The sequence below is a fragment of the Dreissena polymorpha genome, chromosome 4 (genome assembly GCF_020536995.1).
Source record: "Dreissena polymorpha isolate Duluth1 chromosome 4, UMN_Dpol_1.0, whole genome shotgun sequence".
NCBI classification, from domain to species: Eukaryota; Metazoa; Mollusca; class Bivalvia; order Myida; family Dreissenidae; genus Dreissena; species Dreissena polymorpha.
In genome coordinates this window covers 33,848,994-33,873,876 of record NC_068358.1, presented here as the reverse complement: position 1 = coordinate 33,873,876, position 24,883 = coordinate 33,848,994, and the positions used below count along the sequence as shown (strand labels likewise).

Here is a 24,883-nt window from a genome sequence, read left to right as displayed (position 1 = left end):
AGACAGAAATGATTTGATGTACGATTTGAGTCCAAATGTAGTTTACATGCAGATTTGTTCATACGACACAATGACACAATTTTATTCAACAGTGAAAAATGCCTTTAATGTAGTATTCATGCAGATTTGTTCATACGACACAATGACACAAATTTATTCCACAGTGAAAAATGCCTATAATATCACTAATTATTCCAAATTTTAAGGGAAGAAAGATATAGTGAATCGAAAACCATCAAACACGTGTTGTTAAGTACATAAGCATCGTATCCTTTTGATAAAAACAAGTTAATTAAATTGAAAAGTTTAATATGAACATTTGGTTTAACATATTTTAATTTGCGGACACGCTTCAAAACATCTCCGTAAAATGATGGATGGGAGATTCCATTATTTAAATGCCATTTTAAAGAAACATTATATTTTGAAATTAAATCACCATACTTAGAGTAAAATCTAGCAAATTTATTTCTTAGGTTATGATACAAAAAGCCTTGTTTTAGCAATTTTTTAGTTAATATTAGATTACGATCATTAAAATCTTTAATACACGAGCATGCTCTGGCATAACGTACCAACTGCGAAATGTAAATACCATAGGAAGGTCCTTTAGGGATGTTGCCATCTAGAAACGGAAAATTCACAATTTCAAAGTTAAAATCGTCTCGTTTGTCGTATAAACTAGTTTTGATCAATTTATTATTAATAGTTAAATGTAAGTCTAAATACGCAGCGTCTGTATTGGATATACACGATCTATTTAAGACTAGTTCTTTTGGATAGATTTTGTGAATATATTGTTCAAATAATGGATTATCTAAATTAAGTATGTCATCAATGTACCTACTAGTAAGGTCAAAACAATTAATCAAATCTACTTGCTTAGTTTAAGATATTTCTAACATAAATTCGCTTTCATAACAATATAAAAAAGGTCAGCTATAAGAGGCGCACAATTAGTACCCATAGGAACGCCAATAATTTGTTTAAATATTTTACCATTAAATTCAACAAACAAGTTATCCAAAAGAAAAGTAAGTGCTGCACAAAAGTCAAGACCAGTCCAAATGATGTAATTATCTAATATCTGATTAGTAAAAAAAGCTGTTTTAGTGTTTAAAGCTAGATACAAACACTTCTCTCTAGCAAAAGTTTTTTCAATCAAAGAAACAAGTTTGGATTTTATTAAAGCGTGAGGAAGCGTTGTATATAGTGTAGAAAAATCATAAGTACTTACCTGTGACACCTTATATTTTTTATTTTCAATTTTATCAATAACTTCTAAGGTGTTTTTTATTGACCAAAATAGGTTAATATTACTATTTTCATAAACTTTATTACAAAATTAAGCTATTTGATATCTAATAGCACTCAATGCAGATGTAAGATACACTGACAAAGTAACATTTCCGGCTACTTTTTGGCTACAGTTTCCGCTAGCGGCTGACAATTTGTTCATTTAATATAGGTTATTGTACCGAAGTTTTGTTTTCGGCTACTTTTTTGGCTACAGTTGCCGCTAGCGGCTGACAATTTGTCAAATTAATGGAAATATTTCACTGTTTTCTGTTTCTGGCTACCTTTTGGCTACAGTAGCCGCTAGCGGCTATGGTAGCCAATACCGGCTAAAGGTTTTGGCTACTCAGCCGCAACCTAGCCGCTACTGGCTGACTTTCGCTACCTCCAGGATACCCGTTTCGGCTACCTTTTAGGTAGCGGCTAGATAGCCGCTACCTAGCGGCTAGTCAGCCGCTACCTTTTCATTTCTGTAAGGGCAGTCATAAAACAAACCTTTTTTGCAGATGACATCATACTTCATTGATCGAACAATTAACTCATTCACTGCTTTAATAAACGCAATACATTGACTTTAGTGAAAACGTGGCTTTAAACTATATACTTAAAAATCAACAATCATGCTTGTTGGTTCACTAAAACATTCACTAATTTAATTTAAGGCATACACAAACTTTATTAGGACCTCTGATGGAGCTATTAACACTAGGTTTCTATTTCACAAATGACAAAAATCTTGATATGGCAAAAACTATTCAATAAGATATAGACACCTTTGACTGCATGTATAATGTTTTTTATATAACGTGAAATTAACTGCAAAGATAACTTGCTTGAGCATTCATTTTAAATGTTATAGGTTAAAACCAACCGGCAAAACAGATAAATACTGTTAAACAATATAACTATAATAAACGCAACAATATAAGAAAACAATACAAAGTAAATATAGAAACAAACCTGTTTAGTAGTTCAGAGCACTTATAAAAATTCCAGCATATTATCATTGAATCACTGTTTTCAGCATTTTTTACACACTGAATGTTGACTTCCCTATTTTACTTAATCATTTCAGAATGTTCATCAAAGTAAGATAAATTCATCCTCATACGTATTAAGACGTCAAATTAAGAAAGTCCAATTATCGCTTTCAAACTGCATTTCAAATGTTCAAGCTATAGTAAAAATTCTTGCAAACACCCACTTTTTTCAAAATTCTGACTCACAAAAAATGAAGCAGTGTCTGCCTTATCAGGCTGTATGGATCATATTACCCATGCATTCTTTGTTTACAACTAGGGGAATACAAAGATAACAGCCACCAAATTGACACCATAAAACAAAACATTTCTGATAATCAGGGATCAATTAACTGCATTTCATAACAATTTTCAACTTGCATCATACATCCCTTTATCAAATTTACTCAGTCCCCTTAATTCAGAGATATTAATTAAAAACCTTTTAGTAGATTTACATGTACTTTAAATGTTGTAAAGGTAAAATTATCGTAACAAAGTGATATAATTATAAGGTCTTATAAAAATAAGCCTCAGAGCCAAAATATATATAAAGTTCATCCAGAACAGTATATCTAAGTTATTTGTTTTCCTCCAAATTTTGAGGAGTGAAAACTTGCAGCTGAATTTGTTGATAAGTCCTTTTTATAGTCATTCCAGCCTTAAAGTTGTGTCATTTCAAGCTCCTTTCAGCCTTTTTTGCATGGGTTAACTATTGTATGAATTGAATATAAATGTTGTTTTCCTTGTGTACAGCAAATGTTTCCTACAATACCCATTAATAAACTGAAATCAGAACTCTGTTTATGAATTATCTTAAAGTTCCATTTTGAAATTCTTTATCTAAGTCCAACAAGTATGAAATTCCGCCCGAGTTAATTTTCTTAGTCAGAAAATCCACCTTTAAGTTAGACAAATGTTTAAGTATGAACTTCCGCCCAAGTCTTATTTCCGCCCGGAATGGCTAATGTGTTCCGCCTGGAAAAAAAATCAAGAGACATGGTCTTTTTGGGCGGAAATCAATTTCCGCCTCTAGTCCGCCCAGAAACAATAGTTTCCTTCCCAATTCCGCCTCATTTCCGTCCCCTTTCGGCCCAAAAATTTAGTACGGGCTATTGCATTTTATACACTCTAGTGGTTGCCATATCTTCTTGAAAGTTTTGCTAAAACATTAACTTAATCTATATTCATGCTTACTTCAAACCTGGGTCACATAAGTCAAAAAAAGTAGGTCACTAGGTAAAATTAAGGAAAGCAAGTAAACATTCCTGATGTCACAACTATCTTTATTAATATTCTTATTTTAATGAATTTATCCAGCTATACATGCTTCGCGTATAGATAATACACCTGTTTCATTTGTGGTTTTAAACTTCTGCTATGTGTATTTGTTTCAATTTTAATTTGTGTACATTAACATTGTATGGTTACTACATTTGTTCCTGTAGACATCAACGAGTGTGTCAGCGCCCCTTGTAGGAATGGGGCTACATGCAACAATCTTAACAACACTTACAGATGCTCTTGTGTGGCCGGGTTATTTGTTATTACGTTTTATATTTATGGTCTTTAATAAGTTTGCATTACGAAGGACTTAAAAAGTACGTTGTCCTTACATATGAGCCTGAAAACCATCCTGCAGGTATGCATAATTCTAACCGCGAAGTCAGCGGAAATGAAATAATATGAAAGTTTTCCATTTTTTGTATGTTCACTATATAATGATAGAACTCATGCCCATGTTCAATAATTTTACTTAATCGTTCACATTTTCACTTTTGTTTATGCCCTCCAGTCTATACTGGGGAACATATTGTTTTTGCCCTGTCTGTTTGTTTGTTGGTTTGTTTGTTTGCGCCAAACTTAAACATTTGCCATTACGTTTGCAATATTAGAGATAACAACTTGATATTTGGCATGCATGTGTATCTCATGGAGCTGCACATTTTTTTGTTTGTCCTTGAGCATCACATTTACAATTGAACACATAACTATTAAGTATTAGTTGCATTCTAGTTTTGAGAGCTTTATAACGTTTGCCGCATGTTTGAATTATTAGACATTGATTATACACATAGTATTAATACTCATATACTAATACTTAATAGTTATGTGTTCAATTGTAAATGTGATGTTCAAGGAAAAACAAGACTCAAATGTAAGCAATTTTTAGAACCAAGATGTCTGCTTGTGTAATTTGCATCGGTAGGTTACAAAACACAATAACTAAACACATTCATTTACATTTATTAGTAAGTTGTAAAATACGTATTTCCATTTGTACCGACAATCAATCAAATATGGTAAAAACATGAATTTAGATCTATAAAACATTTTTAATAAGGTCTAAATATAATGGATACTTGAGAGCATGGTAAATGTTTAGTATTACTGTTTCCTCACACATTTCATAACTACAACAAAAATGTGCGAATCAGAAACAATTTTTTATAACTTTGTGAATTAAACAACACGTGAAAAGGTCCCTTTAATGTACTTCATTTACGCTTTTCTGTGCAAAAATTATTATCACTACATGACATGCAGACCTAGCAATAAATTGCATTTTGGACCAATTTGTCAAGGTAAAGTTCACTGTTGCTAAAAAGTCTGGATAAATTCAGTTAGGATGGAGATATTGTGCTTATTGTTTGTTATAGGCTGATATAGTAAAATTATAATCTGCTAATTATGTTAAAGACTTTTTAATAGCTTTCATTTTTTACGTTATATTTGCCTTTATCAATACAATACATCTTTTGATCGTTGATTCAGTAGGTCAAGGCAAAGACTTCAAGGTTTGCTTTTATAAAAATATTGGTTCGAAGGACAAAGTTGGGGAGTTTTTTCTCTAAAAAATAAAAAAAGATGCATGCTCATGAATAGGCATCATTTGTATAGTTATCACAAGCGTTATCCTGCCATAATGTACTTTTTGAAGAGACTGCCATGAAAAAATTCTTCACAATGGCGACCTATGTAAAAGACCGAGCCAGTCCGATTGAGCTCGATTTTTCTAATCGGCATACCTCGCTGATTATCATTGATAAAAGTAAAGGAAGCTCAGCTATAAATAGGACAGCATATGCTGGGGAAAAGTTTTATTAATAGTTTGAAAACATTAATTTAAATCAGTTATATTCAAGCAATTATATGTTTATAGATCAATGAAAAAACTATGCATTTTCTGTATTGTATTTGACATTTGTCGTGATTTTGTAAATAAATTGCGAATGAAAACGTGTATAATTAACGTTTAACGCGATCATGAGTGTGAAGAAGACGTTATTTCGAACCTGCCATTTGTCAACATTATAGCGAATATGGCATATAAACAACATAATAGCCGTACGATATCTATGAAACTCGCTTTTATGCGTGCTTTCTCATTTTGCATATTTAATAAACTTTTCAAACAGAAATTACAGAGCCATGAGTGCACATACTATGTTTGATAATTCATTCGTTTGTTTGATATTGTTTGCTGTTTTACACACATAAGGTCATATCGCGGAGATTTAGTTAACCTTACCATGTGTTCGTGGGCGAACACACGTATTCAAGTGCTCTTACGACTATGTGCTCATACCTACTTTCGGGAACCATCATAAAAGTATTATCGTACTAAACGAACAAACATGTCTAAGCTTATTGAATTAGAGAAAAAACAATAATCAAAAGAGAAAAAAAATGTTCATACACATGGGCATGTGGAATCACATCCGTACACAATTATCAGTAACTAAGGAAAGGAAACGACGAAATATAAAGTTTGGTATGATATACTTGGTGAAATTAAAGAGCATGGTGTAATTAAAGAGCATGTCAAGTTTTGAATATATTTGCTGAAACGTAATGTTATAAACCACACATGTTTTACTGTAACAGAATGTTTTTTAAGATAAGTGGTACAGAAAATACACGTCGAATATTTTTAAAAAGTTATTTATTGTTATATTTGATCAAGAATGTAACCCGCCTCCAGGATTCGCTGAATGGGTCAAGTTCCCCACAGGTACTACTTCCTCGTACCCCAAAATGATTTTTCGTACCCAAATTTATTTTCCTACCCAAATTTATTTTCCTACCCAAGGTTTATTTTCGTAACCAAATTTTTGTTCGTACCCATTTTTTTGCATAATTTTTGTACCCAAAATTTTCGTACACAGTTTTTTCTTACCCAAAATTTTCGTACCCACATACACAATTGAAGTGATGTAGATAAACTTAAATTGATGCTTTTATATCCATCCTTTTCAAAAGCATCGTCACACCAGTACTGTCAGTACTTAATTGCTTTGTGTTTGCTACCACTAATAAATATATTATTGCTTGTATGCAGGCATGCCAAATACCACAAAGACAACACTAAAAAGCTATTTTCAAAAAGTTGCTCATAGTTATATTTATGATAACTCATGGCATATTTCGATATAACTTTTTATCCTTTTTATACTGGGACATTATAGTTTACCCTGCCTGGTTTTAAACTGGCCGAGATTTAAAACCAAGGATTTAGGAACAAAAAAATATATGTAAATAGTTGTCCTTGTATAATATATGTATGTTGCAGGTAAAGAGAGATGGTCACCATCATTTCAAGTTTCTGGAATGGCCAAAGAACTGAAGAGCATTTGTCGTCATGACTACCAACATGGTGCTATTCTAATTAACATTACCGTACTCCCAATGGATTGTAGTGAGCAGTATAGCAGTCCTATTATACATCAGGTAAGATGTACTGGAATGTGTTCTTGCTCTCTGATTAATGGTTATTTCAATGCTTAAAAGATTAATCATCACATCAAGACAACACTTCATGTGAACCATCTATGGGCTTTGCTTAACGACCATTGTCCGAATTGCAAATAAGCACTTTTTGCATAATGTGCATTTATCTTTCCCATATGTTTTTACTTTTTGCAAGGAAATTTCTGTTCTGCAGACATATTTTTAGCCAAAGATGTTACGAAATGTACAGATGTAACATTTAAATAAGTTTTAAATAACAAAGTAACACAATGAAGCGGTAAAGTGCACAATAATTTTGTTAAGGTAGCAGTAAAAAGGCATATTTTAAATAGCTTATGGTTTTATTGATAAAGTCTGTAATCTCCCTGTGATGTTTATTATTATCCAATTGATGTGTATTATTATTCAAATGTTAATATGCTAAATTTACCACCTTTATGAACACCTTTATGAACAAAGTTGTTGTGCCTTGCTAGGACATGTCATCATTCGTCCAGGACCACATTTTGTGCTATCCTGGGTAAATGCGTACATGGCCTGGTACATTATAAAAAGAAACAATACTTATGTATTTTTTACCAAATAATGACTTTCAAATTGATTTTAAGCTCTAGTCATTTAGCTGATCTGTGATTTGCATTTGTATTTCATGATATGTAGAAATTTTAATTATGTTGTGTACCATGCCATATGTATTTTATAAACTGAAATAAATCTATCTATCTATCATATAGAGCATGGTTCACTAAATTTTCAAAAAGTGCAAATATATATAGTATTTGAAGTAACTACACTAGTTGATGATATTTGTAAAACATATTAAAACCTGTTAGCGCGTGGGCTTATTGGGAGATAAGGTATAACACTTTTTTCCACAATCAGGATAAACTCCTCAACATTTTTAGTTAGAACATTTACAGTACTTACATTTATAACTACACTTAAATGATTTTTTGTATGCCATCCTTCGAGGAAGAGGGGTTATATTGTTTTGCTGGATGTCAGTGCTGTCAGTTCATCAGTTTGTTTCTGGATAATAACTTGTTAACGGATTTACAAATTTGGCTTGATACTTTCCATTAGGATTGGAATTTGCCAGTAGATGGCCCTATATTGAAATTGGGGTTACGAGGTCAAAGGTCAAGGTCACTGTCAAACTAAGGGTGAAAATTGTTTCAGCTAAATAATGTGTGAACAGAGGGACCGATTGCTTGATACTTCCTATGTGCATTGGCGTTAGGACAGTAGATGGCCCCTATTGAAAAGCATCACTAGTTATAATACTAGAATATTCTCAACCCATTTACTATACGATGATTTAACAGAAGTGCATAATTCTTTGTCAACTACAAACTTAGTTTAAAGGCTAAGTCACACTTATATGATAAGATTAATTTTTTTGTAAACAAATCCTCTGTTAAGGCCCTATTTGGGGGGCATCTGTCTTCGACCGTGGAGCTCTTGTTAAACTAAAACCTGGTGTCACATGTGCTTATTGGTAGGTAAGACATAACAGTATTTTCCACAAACAATAAAAGCTATTAAATAATTTTTGTAAGCATATTTACTGTTCTACTCTTCAAGGAACATCACATTATGCATCAATAGATCTACCTAGAGATTAACCAAGTATTATTTACGGATATATTGCTGATTTCCCTTATAAGTACATGTTTTACATTAATGGCTTCATTTTTTTATGGCAGGTTGACTGGAAGTTTTATCGTCTTAAAGCAGAAAATAATTTTACAATATCCAATAGTGAGGTTTACCATAGCATGGTTACAGTCAACGGCTCTTTTGCGTGGGAGGCTGGAGTAAATTACCTAGCCATATATGAAGTCAGGGCTGATATCAATCTTACTGGGGAGTTTCGCACAGACATAACTACAATTAGGGTAGGTTCAGTTGAGTTGTTCAATGTTTTAGTTCAGAAAGATGTTAACCTTTACTATTAATGTAATGTTTGTAATATACTACCATTTGTTTCATTTTTTCGGCATTAGCTGTACGCTTTTGTTAAAATTAACATGAAAGAAAACACCACACTATCTCATTTTCTACTGTAGATATTATTTGAAACGTAAAAAATGTAGTTCAGTCATTGTGTGAGGCCACTGGTTGTATGAGTCTGACCTTTTAAGCAGGATTTACCCTTTTATAAATATGAAATTTATGCTATGTCAAGTAATCATAGTATTATGCAGATAGGTTGCAGATGATAACTTAAAAAAATATATTACAAGACATGCTTTCTATACACCTGAGCGAACTGCTGTTTATGACTGGCATTAAGTAGTATGTGGCTTGTTACATACTAGCTCTGTCCATATTTGCAATAATGGACATCTTGTGCCAACTTAAATCCATCTGACTTCAATCAATACAGTCAGTAATTTAATGTTGGACGCAGTTTTATGTTAACTGAAATGCTTGCCAGTTAAAACACCAGTCCAATACTATTTAAAAAGTATAGTAAACCCTTGTAAATACTGTAGACGTCACATTTATCGGCCAATCTTCATAAAAAATATTTAGAACATTAGTTCTACTTATATTTTGGATAAGTTAAGAAATGGTTCCGGTCTGTTGAAAAACATAGCCACCAGGGGATGGGACATTTTTCATTATAAGTTATTCATTATTAGTAAAACCTTTTGTCATTGTAACAAATATTTTATAAGATATTGTATACATTTCTTAAACTGCAGATGTAATATTAGTGATACTGATTATCTGGTAAGTTACAAACGTCTCGAACATAAATTTTAAGAAACATTTTGTTTGTTCTCGACTTTTCAAAAGACCAGATTTACATGAAAAGTGGTGATTAATGGTCCCACTATAATTCCGTTACTGCTGTTAAAAAAAACCCCAGCAATTTTGTCAATCCATCATTTCAGGTAAGAATATCATTTATTTATTTAAAAAAAATCAGATGTAATGTGATGTGTTTTATAACGCTTACTTATAGAGTAAGAAAACCACTATAACAATGTCAATTTACCCCGAAAAAAAAGAAATTCGAGGATACAATTCTGTGTGATATGATAATCACTCACTATTCAGTCCAAATATCACTCAAGTGTAGAATGAATCTGACATACTATTTTCATCTTATGTAAGCTCTTCTGTCTTAGTCATCAAACTGAAGAACCAAATATTGTATTGTCCCTATGTACATTTTTCAAAGCATTGCACATGAAATTGATGAGCTTATGTGGCCTCTTGAATATATGGTACATAAGGAGACAGAGGAATATCTATTACGTGATATTCTTTCAACTCAGAAAGATCATCATCCACTAGAACAATCAGAAACCTTGTTGAAAGACCATAAGAGTACACAGATATACTGCCTATTCCAGATGCTTGACGCGGACACTATTGCATATGATGCCTGACCACCCATTATATTCAAGAGATTGCAGGAAAAGCCCTCTCACGATATTCAACTGAATATGTGCATGTTCAATTTATCAAACCACTAGATCTGCTCGCAGTCTGCTTGCTAGCTATGCTTATAAGTAATAAGTGTGTATTTGCATGTAAATGACAAGCAAATGTCCATATATGCAATTGAACATTCTTGCTTAAATATATGGCAAACATCAAACCAAATAAATTCAGAACCTCCCATGCGTGACCTACAATTGTTCAATGTTGTATATAACAACAAAAATCGACTGGCTTTGAGAATCTAACATAGGAGAGAACAGTTTTATTTTGTTGCTTAAGTCGTAATATGGCCCCCGTCATTTACGGACGTTCTAGAAATGGTATTAGTTAATTCGAAATATTGTGTGGACTCCAAAAACGTTATAATCATGATAAAATAAAATGCAAAGAACTTTCTGCGAGTTTTGTGTTTGTGGTATAATGTATGTGGCCATATACACCAATACCCAGTACTTGCATCGAATGGGACTACATAATAGGAGGAATAGACAACACGGACTATCCTGCCCAATCATTAATATCTGGTACTGAAGGATCAGATAATTCAGCCCTATTGTTGTTTCATGATTCTAAAGTTAAGAGGCGTCTCTCATCCCCCCCCAACCCCCCCCAGTGTCCAATACAGGACAGGAGATAGATCGTAAGCAAGTAACTAGTGGGACGTAAAATATAAACTGGTGTTCAAAATGGCGGCCAACGGCCGATTTTTCGATGTTTTTGTCCGAAAGGTTTGCACATTTACCATACTTATTGGACATTATCCTTACACGGCGGAATATCTTCTGATATCCATTTATACTCGGTATTAATCCCGTAGATGCATTATCAATACTGAACAAGTTATTGAAGATTTTATACGCATGTGCCTGCTTGTTGACAATTTACATTATTCAGTGCATGTGCATTTTTAGGTCATACAAAGTTTTCTCAGCAGTTGTCATGGAAGGCTGAATCAAGAACCATCATAGGTTACCTTGAATGATGGCCAAGGGTGCTTCCAACAGACAATCGTAATATATGCTTCAAAATTCAAAATTAACCCAAATTATCATAACCGTTGAGCACAGTAACCCACTTTCCGTAACTGGTGTTTACGTAAAAAGCACACTTTTTAATGTTACACATTTCCCTGAAGGGATAACCGGCTCACATCCGATTCTGAGGACAATTCTTCCATGTGAAGAAGTACCTCTAGATATCTTGCCAAAAGTTTGATCAGTATATATGCTGGTACATCCTAAACATAAGCAGGATACGTTGTTCAATACCTAAACTTCCCAGAATGTAGCCTCAAAGCGTGAATTAACAATTAGTGTTCTGCACAGTGGTTAAGAGGTAGAAACCCTCATGAATGGGCCGCTGTTCTCACTCGTGTTTTTCTTCCGTGATGCCGATGATGCTTCTTACCTGCTATACCCTCTGCTACAGTCAGACATTCCCTCATTAACTTTCATAGTTTACAAAGACAGTTGAGTCATCGCTGGTGTGATGAGGCTGTTTACGCACTTGAAGACGTCATTTACCAGTACGAGACGCACAAATTCATCATATTCTTTTTTCGTATAGGCGCTTTCCATTTGACTCGTGTTCTGCTAAAGTGTCTGCCGCATATGCATATGTCGAGGAGAAACACGTGATGCCTTTTTTCCACGAGGAAGAGAAAGCCGTCTTTAATATTCTTAACCCAAATTTGCTGATTGATCATATATAATGACATCTTTGACTGAGCGCCACTAATGTTCACCCAAAATGTCGTTGTTGGTAGACTATTTGCTCAAATCTCAGAACCCATACACATTTGAAATCAGTGTTATACTTAACAATTTATTTACAAAATTTGAAGTTAACATAGCAGTTGCTGTGTGCCTACTTAAATGTATTGGAAATAGTGAATGTGTTTTACGCGCATACATGTATTGGGAATTTTTGAGAAAGCCAAATGAATCAGTTCAACCATTTTTAAGAGAACAGTCATTATTGACATCAAACTCCATTCTTAAGGTAGCGCACCTCTAATGGGCACATATCCAAATATAATCTAATTAATTATTTTCTTAATGAGCATCATTTCACTGAACTACATGCAAATTTGTAGGTAGGCTTTCCATGCTTTAAAAAAAAATATACCGATTTTTTCAAAACCACCCCCACGCTCGGCTTTTGTCCAGTTTATTTTCACCCCTAGGGGTATATAAAAGTTCCATAATTCATTCAAATTTCCAAATATGGGCATGCAGTTGGTGCGTACAGATGTTGTTAAGGTGTTTAAAGTTTAAACAAGATGAAATAAGTATTCTTTTACAGACATTTATTTTTTACAAATTTTTATCTATGGAAGAGCGCCATGAAATGTAAGTGATTTCAGCCAAGTAAAAATTGGGTCGGTTAAAAACAAAGTGTCATAAAATTCAAAATAGTATCATTTAAGTCATATTTTTAACTTAGTTTTTATAGAAACACTATGTACAGCAAAAATACCAAGAACTAGACAGATTTACCGTTTACTTTTTGAAATAAAAATAAAAATGCAACATGCATGGTTCGTATTTTCAACAGTAAATCACCCAATTTCGCCATAACGTTGTTTTAATTTTAATAATTGAAGAATGTGCATAAAAATTGCAACATATTTAACAATAAATATAGCTTATATGCCATATTAAATTAAATTACGTTAGAAAATAAATAAAACGCGTCGCAAAAAAGTATACGTCGTCGGCAGGATTCGAACCTGCGCGGGAATATCCCAAAAGATTTCTAGTCTATCGCCTTAACAACCAGGCTACGGCACCTAATAGTAGGCTCTTCAACCTTCGAAGAAATCCCGGGAAATCATTAGAGGTGGGCTACCTTAAGGAACAGAAAGCAACATCAACTAAAGATACGACTTATTCACAGAGGAGCATCAGCAACGTTTGGGCAAGAGGTATGTCCCTCAGGCAGATATTATACTATGTTTGATCTCTTCATCTTCATTATTTAATGGAAACTCCCAGCCCATGTTAATTAGTAAAAACATTTTCAGGAAATTGAGTCTATGCTCAGTAAATGGAGTTGGGAATCTATGCTTCCCACCCATGCCATATTAGACTTCATGTCTCACTTGCAACAGAATTCACTTGCTTATTTTACCATTCTGGGTGGTGCAATCAATACTGTCATCAACTCTGTGTGGAGCATATGGCTGTGGCCTAAGTATGTCCGTCACTTACTGGACTCGCACGTTTAGATATATTTAAAAGGTGGCCGGTTGTGGTGCGGCGACGAAGCAACAGCAATTGCAATTGTTGACATGATCCGAGACACACCCATCCAACTACAACTTCATACATTATATGCAGCCAAATCTATGCAAACCATTTCATCACCAGTTACGTTGTATCTGATTAATGAAGCCCTTCCTGCAATTAATTCTGGTAAAAATAGATTTCTGAACTGTTAAACTGGATTGATTAGACCGATGTCTCATGTCGAGTATGCTGTTCGTAACAAACAGTATCAAAAAGTTGTTGTTATATCCAATGACACAGACAGCTTTGCATTATTGCTTCACTTCACTACATATTTCCAGGCAATTGTTATGACAGAAATATGGCAGAAATATGGTATAGGAGAGAAGCGTTGAATGCTTCCGTTGCATCAGGCAATTTCTCTTTTTTGGACACCAATGGCAAAGACACATATTGACAGGATTCAACTTGAAGAGTTAATAGGAAATCAAACATGCAGCTGTGACTTCTGACGCGGTACAGTGTTTAAATGTAGAGAGACAGATATCTTGTAAGATCTGGATTAAGCATTAACCGATATATATATATATATATGAGACAGGCAAAATCAACGACAAACTTCAGACACCTTTTACCAGATTCAACTAGGTAACTACCAGCGCTAGTGCTTAAATTGAATGACTCCAACTTACAAGCAGTTTTATCAAAAACATATTCATAAAGGAGCCTTCCTCATACATAAGGCATGCAAACATCTACAAAGAGGCCACACTTACTTGTCGCGGGGCCGTTAGGTCGCCACATTTATCTTGTTGTTCAGAATATTTTATTGACGTTGGATAGTGTTTGTGTTAGAGTTTGATCAGCAAAAGTAAATTGCAATGACAACTGAAATGGACTTTTCTTAATTGTGTTTCACCTACTATGATACTGCCTGAAGCTTTTACCAAGTTGTTAACTGGTATTGTGCAAATGTACTGAAACGTTCGATACTAGGCATTGTCTTTGCTTTTCTGCCGGGATGCTGTGCATCACATTTTGTCATGGTAAAGTAGAAAACTCATATTGTGGTACATTTATTGACTAAATTTGGAACTTAAGGTGATATGTGTAAGACATTCTATTTTGAAGACTTTTTAAATTTGTCTCATTAGCCTGTCCTTAGGGCTAGGAATGGCTCACTTATTGTATAACTCAGCAAACACAGGATATTTTTTCATTCTGTGGTTGTTGATAAAATTTACGACCTTTAAGTTAATCATTCTCGATATATCAACCTCATTATTAAACAAAACAAAAATAAATTTAGAGATGAAACATTTGATTATACCCGAAAATGCAATATTTTTTCGTTTTCAACATGTTTGTTGGCGACAATTTTGGATGTGAGTATTTTGAAGCTACTTGCATTGTGACGGACACTACGATGATTTTTCATGTGTAGAGGCTCCTTTAGCCATAAAGTGAGAAAACTCCCTCACAACCATTTTATGTAAGGTTATGTATACCTAGTTCTGCAATAAAATGTACGTTATGGGTATTTTATAATGGCCAAATTTGATAGTTGGCCAGATCACATTAAGCACTTATGAAATTTGCATATCGATCTTTATTACACTTTGGGTATACCAACTTGAATGAAAACCCAGCTATGTATGCTGAAAATAACCCACATTTTGCCAACAGGGCTATATGGTGGTAGCATGTTCATGGGAAGGTGGCGAAGAATGCAGCAGAGCCATAAAACAGGAAACAAACTTCATACCTGGTGTTTTGAATACAGACCTAAAGTAAGTAATATTTAATGATGTTCTGTTCATATTTTGCTCCAATACCTTTTAGACATAACTGAGCACAATAAATTCATAATGATTTTGTGTGATTATTTTTATGTCCCCCACTATAGTAATGGGGGACATATTGTTTTTGACCTGTCTGTTGGTCTGTTTGCGCCAACTTAACATTTTGCAATAACTTTTGCTATATTGAAGATAGCAACTTCATATTTGGCATGCATGTGTATCTCATGAAGCTGCACATTTTGAGCGGTGAAAGGTCAAGGTCATCCTTTAAGATCAGAGGTCAAATATATGTGGCAAAAATCGCTCATTTTATGAATACTATTGCAATATTGAAGATAGCAACTTGATATTTGGCATGCATGTGTATCTCATGGAGCTGCACATTTTGAGTGGTGACAGGTCAAGGTCAAGGTCATCCTTCAAGGTCAGAGGTCAAATATATGTGGCCCAAATCGCTTATTTTATAAATACTTTTGCAATATTGAAGATAGCAACTTGATATTTTTTGGCATGCATGTGCATCTCATGGAGCTGCACATTTTGAGTGGTGAAAGGTCAAGGTCATCCTTCAACGTCAGAGGACAAAAATATATGTGGCCCAAATCGCTTATTTTATGAATACTTTTGCAATATTGAAGATAGCAACTTGATATTTGGCATGCATGTGTATCTCATGGAGCTGCACATTTTGAGTGGTGAAAGGTCATGGTCAAGGTCATCCTTCACAAGGTCAAGGTCATCCTTCAAGGTCAAACCTCATATAGGGGGACATTGTGTTTAAACATCTTGTTTGTCAAGCATTTATCAACATTACATTTTGTCAAAATTTATTCTGTGAACTATTTCAAGGCCATCAAACTTGGTCTTAACATCATGTTGATAGGTACATATGCTACGAACAAGGTCACAAGGTTAACTTAAATAAAAAGCACATAAACACTCTATAGATACAAACATCAATTTTGTAATGATAGCTTAATATTGTTTTTAATCAATGTCAAAACATGGCTGCCAGGGTGTGGGGTAATTTTCCCTATATGGCTATCATAAAACCTGGCAAAAAATCTCCAATTCTCATTTTCTGCTAGATATTCTTCCAATGTACTCATAAGTCAAGGTCTAATTATATTTTGGGCGAATAGGAAAAAGGTGAACGAAATTAAAACCTTTTAAACATTACCTGCTTAGACCAATTCTGTTCCTTTCAGTGTCAAATGATAGCTCGAGAGCCTTTTGGCCTGCCTTATTGTTCTTTACCTTTTTAAGCACTGGGAAAGCAATTTCTTTTACTCAAAATAACAAGTATTTACTTAACTGTTTGAAAAAGTATAGAATCAAAGTTGAGAAGGCATCATAGATTGAAATTAATATTTGCCAAATGTTAAGCATTCATAGTACTGATTGGATTATTTGATATACATTTGCTGTTGTTAATTTTTTTGAAAGTTTTAGACAATATTTGTTCATTTACATAAGAGATTAAACATATATCTTTCTAAAAAAGGACTTAGATGATCTTGCAGATATTAGTTCATAAGCTTTATTTTGTATTTATTATTTTATTATATATGTTTTATATCCTTGGCAAAACAAAGTTTTAAGGGCGGTATATAGGTATTCAGTCAGGTATCGCTTAAACTTAATAAATAGGGATCTTATTACGGTAATCATAGTATGCATAATTCATAACTTGCTGCCCATCTTTTAGAGTACTTGCCGATTGTTAATTGGTGTTCTTTTTTTTCTCTAAAAAATTAAAGAGGTATCAAATTGAAACTTGTTGGTAGATCTCATTTAGCGTCTGTGCAGTGCACAAGAACCATAAACCTTGCTTTTATATTTAAGAGTTATGTCCAGTGTAAATGTATGTTCTAAAATTTTCTCAGATAAAAATATATTTTTAATTCGTAGAAAAGTATAAAATTGATATTTTATATGTATGTGCATGTAGATCTCTTTTGGGTTATTTACAGTGTATTAGAACAATAACCACTTGCTTCTGAATTTTAAGAGCTATTGCAAATTTGTGTATTATTGTACTTTAATTTATTTGTGAGGTTGTCTTGTAAACATAAAAATTGTAGTATCAACTTGTAGGTAGCTAGATCTTATAAAAGGGTTGTGCACTGTTGAATTCTTTCATGTCCTCGAAACTCCATATTTTAAGAGTTATTGCCCTTTGTAACTATTACATAGAGAATTTTATATTGGACATGTCTTGCAAACTTAACGAGGTATCAACTTGACATTTTAAATTGAGATTAATTGATATAATTGGAAGTGCAGCAGATAAGCCCATAAATCCTGCTCTCATGATTTAACAATTATTGCTGTGTGACATAAATTCTCAAATGAGACAAACCTTCATAGGTATAAAGCGTACATATTTCACCCCCTGTACGTCGATAATCCAAACTCAGTTGGATAATTCAAACTGAAGAAAAAAATGTTGGCCGAAACTGAAACTGAAAGGTAGATAACTATTTTATCATTTCTGCTAATTTAGTAACTAGAATGACGTAATTTTTCTACATATGTGATAGTGAATGTTTGACACACACAGGCGTTTTGAATTTTGCAATGATGTAATAGTTTTCTAGTAAAAAGCGATAAATTTGTCCTCGAAAAATGCTAATTTACATTAAATGCGACCTATGTTTTGAATTATTTACACGTTAATTGACAAAAGAGCGAACGAAACTGTAACAGAGATATGCCAAATTATATCAGGAATGTCCTTTAACATTTTCTTTTTAACACCTTGTGTGTTTCAGTGTTAAAATCATGTGTTTGCAGGACGGATATTACACTTTATGGATAAATCCAAACTGACATAAAGACATCTGGCAGTTTGGTCATTACCCATCGACTTCTTGATGTTAGTTAAGAATTATCCATACACTAGTTAGGTCATTATCCAATTTGTATATTTTTGTCCCAAACAAATATGAATATATTGCGTTTTCGAGCATTTACGCCAATACTTTTCTTTACATACATACATGAAAGGTAAATACATTTAAGTCCAAGCATTAAAACATTAAAAACCCTCGATTAAAATTGTTTTTGGCCTTAACCTTTCGACTATTTCATTTACTTTTTCAAGATTTTCAAACATATTTTTTTCATTTTGACGGAATTGTTTTTAATTGTTATGGGTTTATTAGCGCATTGTATCCGGAAAATAACATTTTATAAAAAAGAAACGTTTATCATGTCACAACTAAACATAAATAAACGTGTTCTTAGAAATAAATGACTGAAGTCTTTATTTCTGTCGCCATTTGTTTCTTCAGTTTGAATTATCCTACTCAGTTTGGATTATCGACGTACAGGGGGTGTATTTGGAAAACCAGTTCCAAAAAAGCTGAACTACCTATGCCCTTTAAGGAAGTTAACACGCGCGAATGAATTTGAGGCACAACAATGACAGTTTTTGTTCTCCTGTTTGTTTGATAGTATAATTTAACACATGAATACAAACGCATAAATCTACAAGAAACGGTATTCATGCTTATTTGATTTAGGCGATAGCTTAAAAAAAGATTTGTATCATCATAAACATGTGAAAACTTTCGGATTAGTGACAGGTTGTGTACACAAGCAGAACCCTGGGAACGTACTGGTAATACTTTATCAATATGTTCCATGCTTTCCTATCAGATTTTGTTATATTTGAATTTGTTCTTGTTAACGTTTATTAATCTCCTATATGCGAAACTTTAAGGGACTATAGGTTTAGCCTCGGTCTTTCCGTATGTCTGTGTGTCTAAAACTGAACAGTGCAATAAATTAAAAGATATGCTATGTTGATGCAAGTTGGTATTTGGATAGAGGAACATATGGAAATATGAAGATTATTTTTCTTTTTTCATTAGACAAAAAATGTTTCATATATGGTTTCTTAAATAATAAGAATCCCTTATGTGGATCCTGTGATGACTTAAAAAGTACTGAAGCTAGTAGAGCAAACTCAATGTGGAGAATGGGCCATTATTTTTAATAGCACGTTATTTCTTGTAGTTTTTTTTGCAGACAAAATGTTTGGTTGCCATAGTTAAATATGCTATATTAATAGAAATAATCGGAAATTTAAATTTTCATGATGCAGTAACTGAAAATTATGTTGCCTTGTGGATAGACAGCAACATGGAGTACATGCACGTTTTTTGTCCATCAGTCTGTATGAAGTCTTTTCCTTCTGTCTGGCCATCAGTCTGTGCGTCAGAAAAATCTGGATCCTGCAATAACTCGAAATGTCTTTATGCAACGTTGATGAAACTCAGTCAGTGGATGGAGAGATATATTTGATATATTCATGTTATTTATATCAGACAATATTGTTGATGCTTTGGTTAAAGAAATAACTGAAAACTTAAATCTACATACTGCCTTTTTGCAAGGTTCATGAAACTTATTGAGATTTTGATCTTTCTCGGCCAATATTGTCTGTTACAAAGCTTTTGCTTGTATTGATATTTTTCTGTAGTGGTATTTCACATAAAAGCATTACAGTATTTTCTGTTCACATTGAACTATGTTGCCTCAATTGTTATTTATGTTCAAGGTAGGAATTTACCACCACAACAATGCCCTTGTAAAACTGGTGTATTTGCTTTCCATTTCCAGAGCTTTCCAATAACTTTTAAATCCACTTGTCCAATCGGACTTTTGTCAGTAAATTGTACTGGTGCTTACCAAAACGTTACTTTTCCTTAGTTACCTTGATTGTAACTTAAAACACACTATTACAAAGTAATCACACGATAGTCAAGATGGCGATGTCCACGCCATCACATGTATTTTTCGCTGTTTTATACCTATATTACTTTTGTTTGATTTTTTAACGATGCTCACTTTCCAGCCTTTTCTGTACCAACGTGATTACCGTGTTTTTCGTTTTATAATTATTTTTATAGCTCAGCTTTACTCGCTGCAAATGTTTGTAGGAGAGCTGTAATTGGATCACCCCACTAAGACATTTTGCAGCAAGTAAATTAGAGATGTAGAGAAAATATTAATACGAAATAAACGCTTATAACTTTTTTGCTGATACAGCTGGAAAGTGAGCAGCTTGGAAAAAAAAAGAATACAAGTAATAAAGGGCACACAGCGGCGAAAAATACATGTCTCGGCATAGATATCGCCATCTTGACTATCATGTGATTACCCCCTCTGTATTAGAATTCAGTAATTTTGCAACATAAAACTTTAAAAAGTATGTCATCTGTTATTGATGAATATGTAAGAAACCTGACGTAAACAACCCGCAAAATAGACTTATGTTGTTTGATAAAATACAAAAGAATTAACTGTATTAGTTTTGCGAATTTAACAAATTGATTTATTTCCTTTGTTTATCTATAGTAAAGCGTTGGAAGTTTTTTGTGCAAGATTTGGAATATGTATTTTTATATTTTTTTCTGTCAAATTAATTTAAGTTTTAGGAATTAATTCAAGCCAAATTACTATTTTTTAATTGATTTTGTTTTGTTTGTGTTTCAAGTTTACTAGATTTATTAAGACCTTGAATGTTTTGATTGTCCTACCAGAGTAGCAGATTAGCATTTGACTTGTCCTGACAAATAATAAACAAATACCTTTGATCCAACTGTCTCTAAATAAATACAATCATTAAACTCTCTAACAGTGAAATATAACATATTCCTGATTGTCAAGTAATCGTTCGGTTACATGTCATGCGCATATTGCCATTATGACGTGACTCGCATTAACTGCATTTTGTGACATGGCGAATAGGGAAAGTCCGTTCCTTTCCTTAAATGTTAATCTATCCGTATAACAATTTGGAATATAATACTAAACAACAACGCCATATGTGAATTCCAGTCAAATTTATTATCTAATATAAGTCATTTTCCAAATATATAAATACAGTCTGATAACTACATGATTGGAAAATTCTTGATCTGTTCACCTCTAAATCTAAGCAAAGAGTGCCCTTATTCTGACAAACCATCTTCATTGTACTGACCGATGAAGCATAAAACTAAATTATAATTTCAATTGGTCATTAGTGATCGTTTCCGCACGTTCTTGTTGGTTGGCTAATTCGCTAAACGTACTGATTCGATCAGGTAGGAAACGTGTAGACAACAATAATTGCATTCAACCGATGTTATACATTGCTGACTTAGATTATAATGCTTGAGGCATCCAAATTGCACTTACAATTATCACGTTTTGCCAGTTTGACGGACGTTATAGATTGTAGGACTTGATTACAATTCACTCCTTCAATTATTCTTATCTTTATCACATATTTGATCTGTTTTGACCATCTCTGACCGTTCAAGTTACTGATCTAGAACATTTTAACATATTGTTATGAAATATTTTGATCACAATTTTTTTTATTTATTTAAACAATTGTATTCTTTACAATTAAACATTTATTAATAATTTCCAAAATTCAAATATTCTATTTCTAATAATTTTCAATGGAAGATCTATTAATAATTTCCAATTGATTCATTTAAATTTATTTGTAGTTCTTATGTTCATCAATAATATTCATAACTTTCATTACGTTACAAGATTTTAAAAGTACATTTAGTATGCTGTGAAGGGTTATTTTCTGAAATGCTGTTGATTTGATCGAAATTACTGATTTTGCCAATTATTGTTTATTAGTTTTCAGAACTAAGCAATATGTATCACACTCAATATGAGCTGATAATGCGAAACCATGATATTCAGGGGTGTTTTTAATAGCTCAAGGAGAGATTTTGTGATTGGTCTGTGTCTGGCATCCGATGGTGTATGTCGTGCTCTATCAACTTTAAGATCATTACCACTCTATATACCATATTCCGGGATCAATCTGGATGAAACATTGCCATAACAAATTTGTTTTACATTATTTAAGGCACATTCAAATCTAAGTAAAGTGGGCTCTAAACTTAACCTACTTAGGTCATGAGGTCCAATTTTAGGAATTCCTTGATGCCACTCAACATGCCACATTTATGACTCAGTCTTGTTTTAACTGAATATATCTAAACCAGCTTATATCTGGATGATATGTTTCAAAAAGTAGGTCACATTGTCAATTAAAACAATCTTGTAATCACACTAGAAGCACAATTATTAGAATGTTTATCTTGACAAGTTTGAATCTGGAAGGTCAAATGCTATGTCACCTGCTCAAATCTTTAAAAATGAAACTTCAAACAAATTTTACATAATAATGATAAAAAAGTCTGAATTCTTGTCCTGGCCATACCTCAAATTGGTTTATGTGAAGTACAAAACTATGTTGCAAGGTCAAATCTTTTACAAATGTTGTACCACTTATAATCAGAATGATAAGCGCTTTAGGGCAATAATGGCTCCACAATATTTCTGTTTTCTCGGGGTATGTTATGTAACAAAAAAATATATATAAAACTTCTTGATTAACAAAATTGTTTAGAAAAATGAATTCACAAACATCTTAATTTAAATGCATGTTGTGCACTATCTTACCATGATATGGTGGATCTTCAGTGTATAATTTTTTTGATGCCATAGACTGGTGAGGTGAGCAACCACACAATCTTGACCCTTTTATTTTATATTTGTAGGTTGGTGTTACAAACAGCCTGATCAAGGTTAGTTCATAATGTTGCTTTGTTCCACAGAATAGTATTGCTGATAGTGTTTATAAGTCCCATACCAGTGTTAACTGGAGGAGAGGATGTTTATATCCCGACAGAAGATGTGCAAATCCATATGTGTGTCGGTTCGTCAATATGTACTTCAAAAATATCGCACTTAATATCAGTTTCTCTGCTAGAACAAAATTGTGGTCATTTCTAGTTAATAAAGTATCCTTATATACCTCAAAAGGCACTTAAGCTAGGTTGATACAACTTGGTATCCTTGGTGTTCTGTCAGACAAAAAAATTGGATGCTATGCTATTGTTGCTATTTTTTAAACAATAATTAAACAATTTTATTGTAACAGGAATTCTAAGTTTAAAAAGGGGTATTACTTTTGTAATTGTCAACATAGGACCATACTATAAACTGCACAATGCACCACTTAAGGAACAATAACTGCACATTTGAATGTTGTACCTTGAAATATGAAGGGGAAGGTCTAACTACAAGTTTGTGCCTACAGACAGATGCATGTCAGATAGACAGACAGACATAACTAAACTATAAATTAAGATTGAAATGACCCATAACCAGACGATGTGTTATTGTCCCCTCCCGGTTTCACCGGAAGGGACTTATGGTTTGCGCTCTGTCTGTCAGTCAGTCAGTCAGTCAGTTACACTTTTCTGGATCCTGCGATAACTTTAAACGTTCTTAATATTTTTTCATGAAACTTGCAACAAGGATAGATGGCAATATGCACATTATGCACGTCATTTCATTTTGTTCCTACGTCAAAAATTGTGGTTGCTATGGCAACCAAAAAATAATCATCTGAAAATGGTGGAATTTCTGGCAATGGTGGAGCCGGTAGGGGACCATATTGCTTGACGATAGCCTTGTTTGTTATAGAAGTTATTTAAAATAAATAATTTATTTGTCATAGAACCTTTGAAAAGTACGAATGGACAAGGGACGAAAAGAAAAATATCAAACATTCATACAATGCAGCAAAGTGTGTTATTACATTTGTTTTAAATGTTGTGTTACAAATGAAAAAAATGTATAGAATAATAGACCCAATGAAAAACATAAACAGACAAAGACCAGCAGGTAAGATATAAAATATCCATACAAAGCAGCACACAATTTGTTATTGCATATGTTTTCAATATTTTTTCTGACATTACTTCAACATCTGTAAGGTAATAAAAATAATTTTATTTGTTATAGAACCGTTGACAAGTACTAATGGACAAGGCACAACAGGTAATTTATCAATCACCCATACAATGCAGCAAAGGTTTGTTATTACATGTGTTTTCCAGGTTTCGTTTCTGCATTTCTTAAACAGTTGTACGGTAATCAAATATTTTATTTATCTGATATTAAACCATTAACAAACATCAATAGACACGGAACACCAGGTATTATACCAACCAATTATACAAATCAGCAAACAAGTTTGTTATTACATAAATTTTCCATTATTGTTCTGACATTACTTCAACATGTATTAGGTAATATAAAAAATATTTAATTTGTTACAGAACCAATGACCAGTACCAATGGACAAGGGACAACAGGTAAAATATCAATCGCCCATATAATGCATCAAAGGTTAGTTATTACATTTGTTGTCTTATATCGTTTCCCACATTACTTATGAAGTTGTTAAGTAATGCAAAGAAATGTGTTATTTGGTATAGAACCTTTTGCT

General features: G+C 33.1%; 1 protein-coding gene across 8 annotated transcripts in view; it reads left to right on the top strand.

Annotated features, from left to right (window-relative positions):
• Positions 1-24,883, top strand: part of LOC127875956 (polycystic kidney disease 1-related protein-like) — a 228,786-nt gene that overhangs the window by 123,405 nt on the left and 80,498 nt on the right. For all 8 annotated transcript variants that reach the window (XM_052420729.1, XM_052420731.1, XM_052420733.1 and 5 more), the window contains 7 exons: positions 6,889-7,046; positions 8,774-8,965; positions 15,443-15,546; positions 19,143-19,183; positions 23,145-23,171; positions 24,397-24,432; positions 24,714-24,749. In XM_052420729.1, coding sequence (XP_052276689.1) covers positions 6,889-7,046; positions 8,774-8,965; positions 15,443-15,546; positions 19,143-19,183; positions 23,145-23,171; positions 24,397-24,432; positions 24,714-24,749 — 594 coding nt within the window. The remainder of the gene's footprint in view (positions 1-6,888; positions 7,047-8,773; positions 8,966-15,442; positions 15,547-19,142; positions 19,184-23,144; positions 23,172-24,396; positions 24,433-24,713; positions 24,750-24,883) is intronic.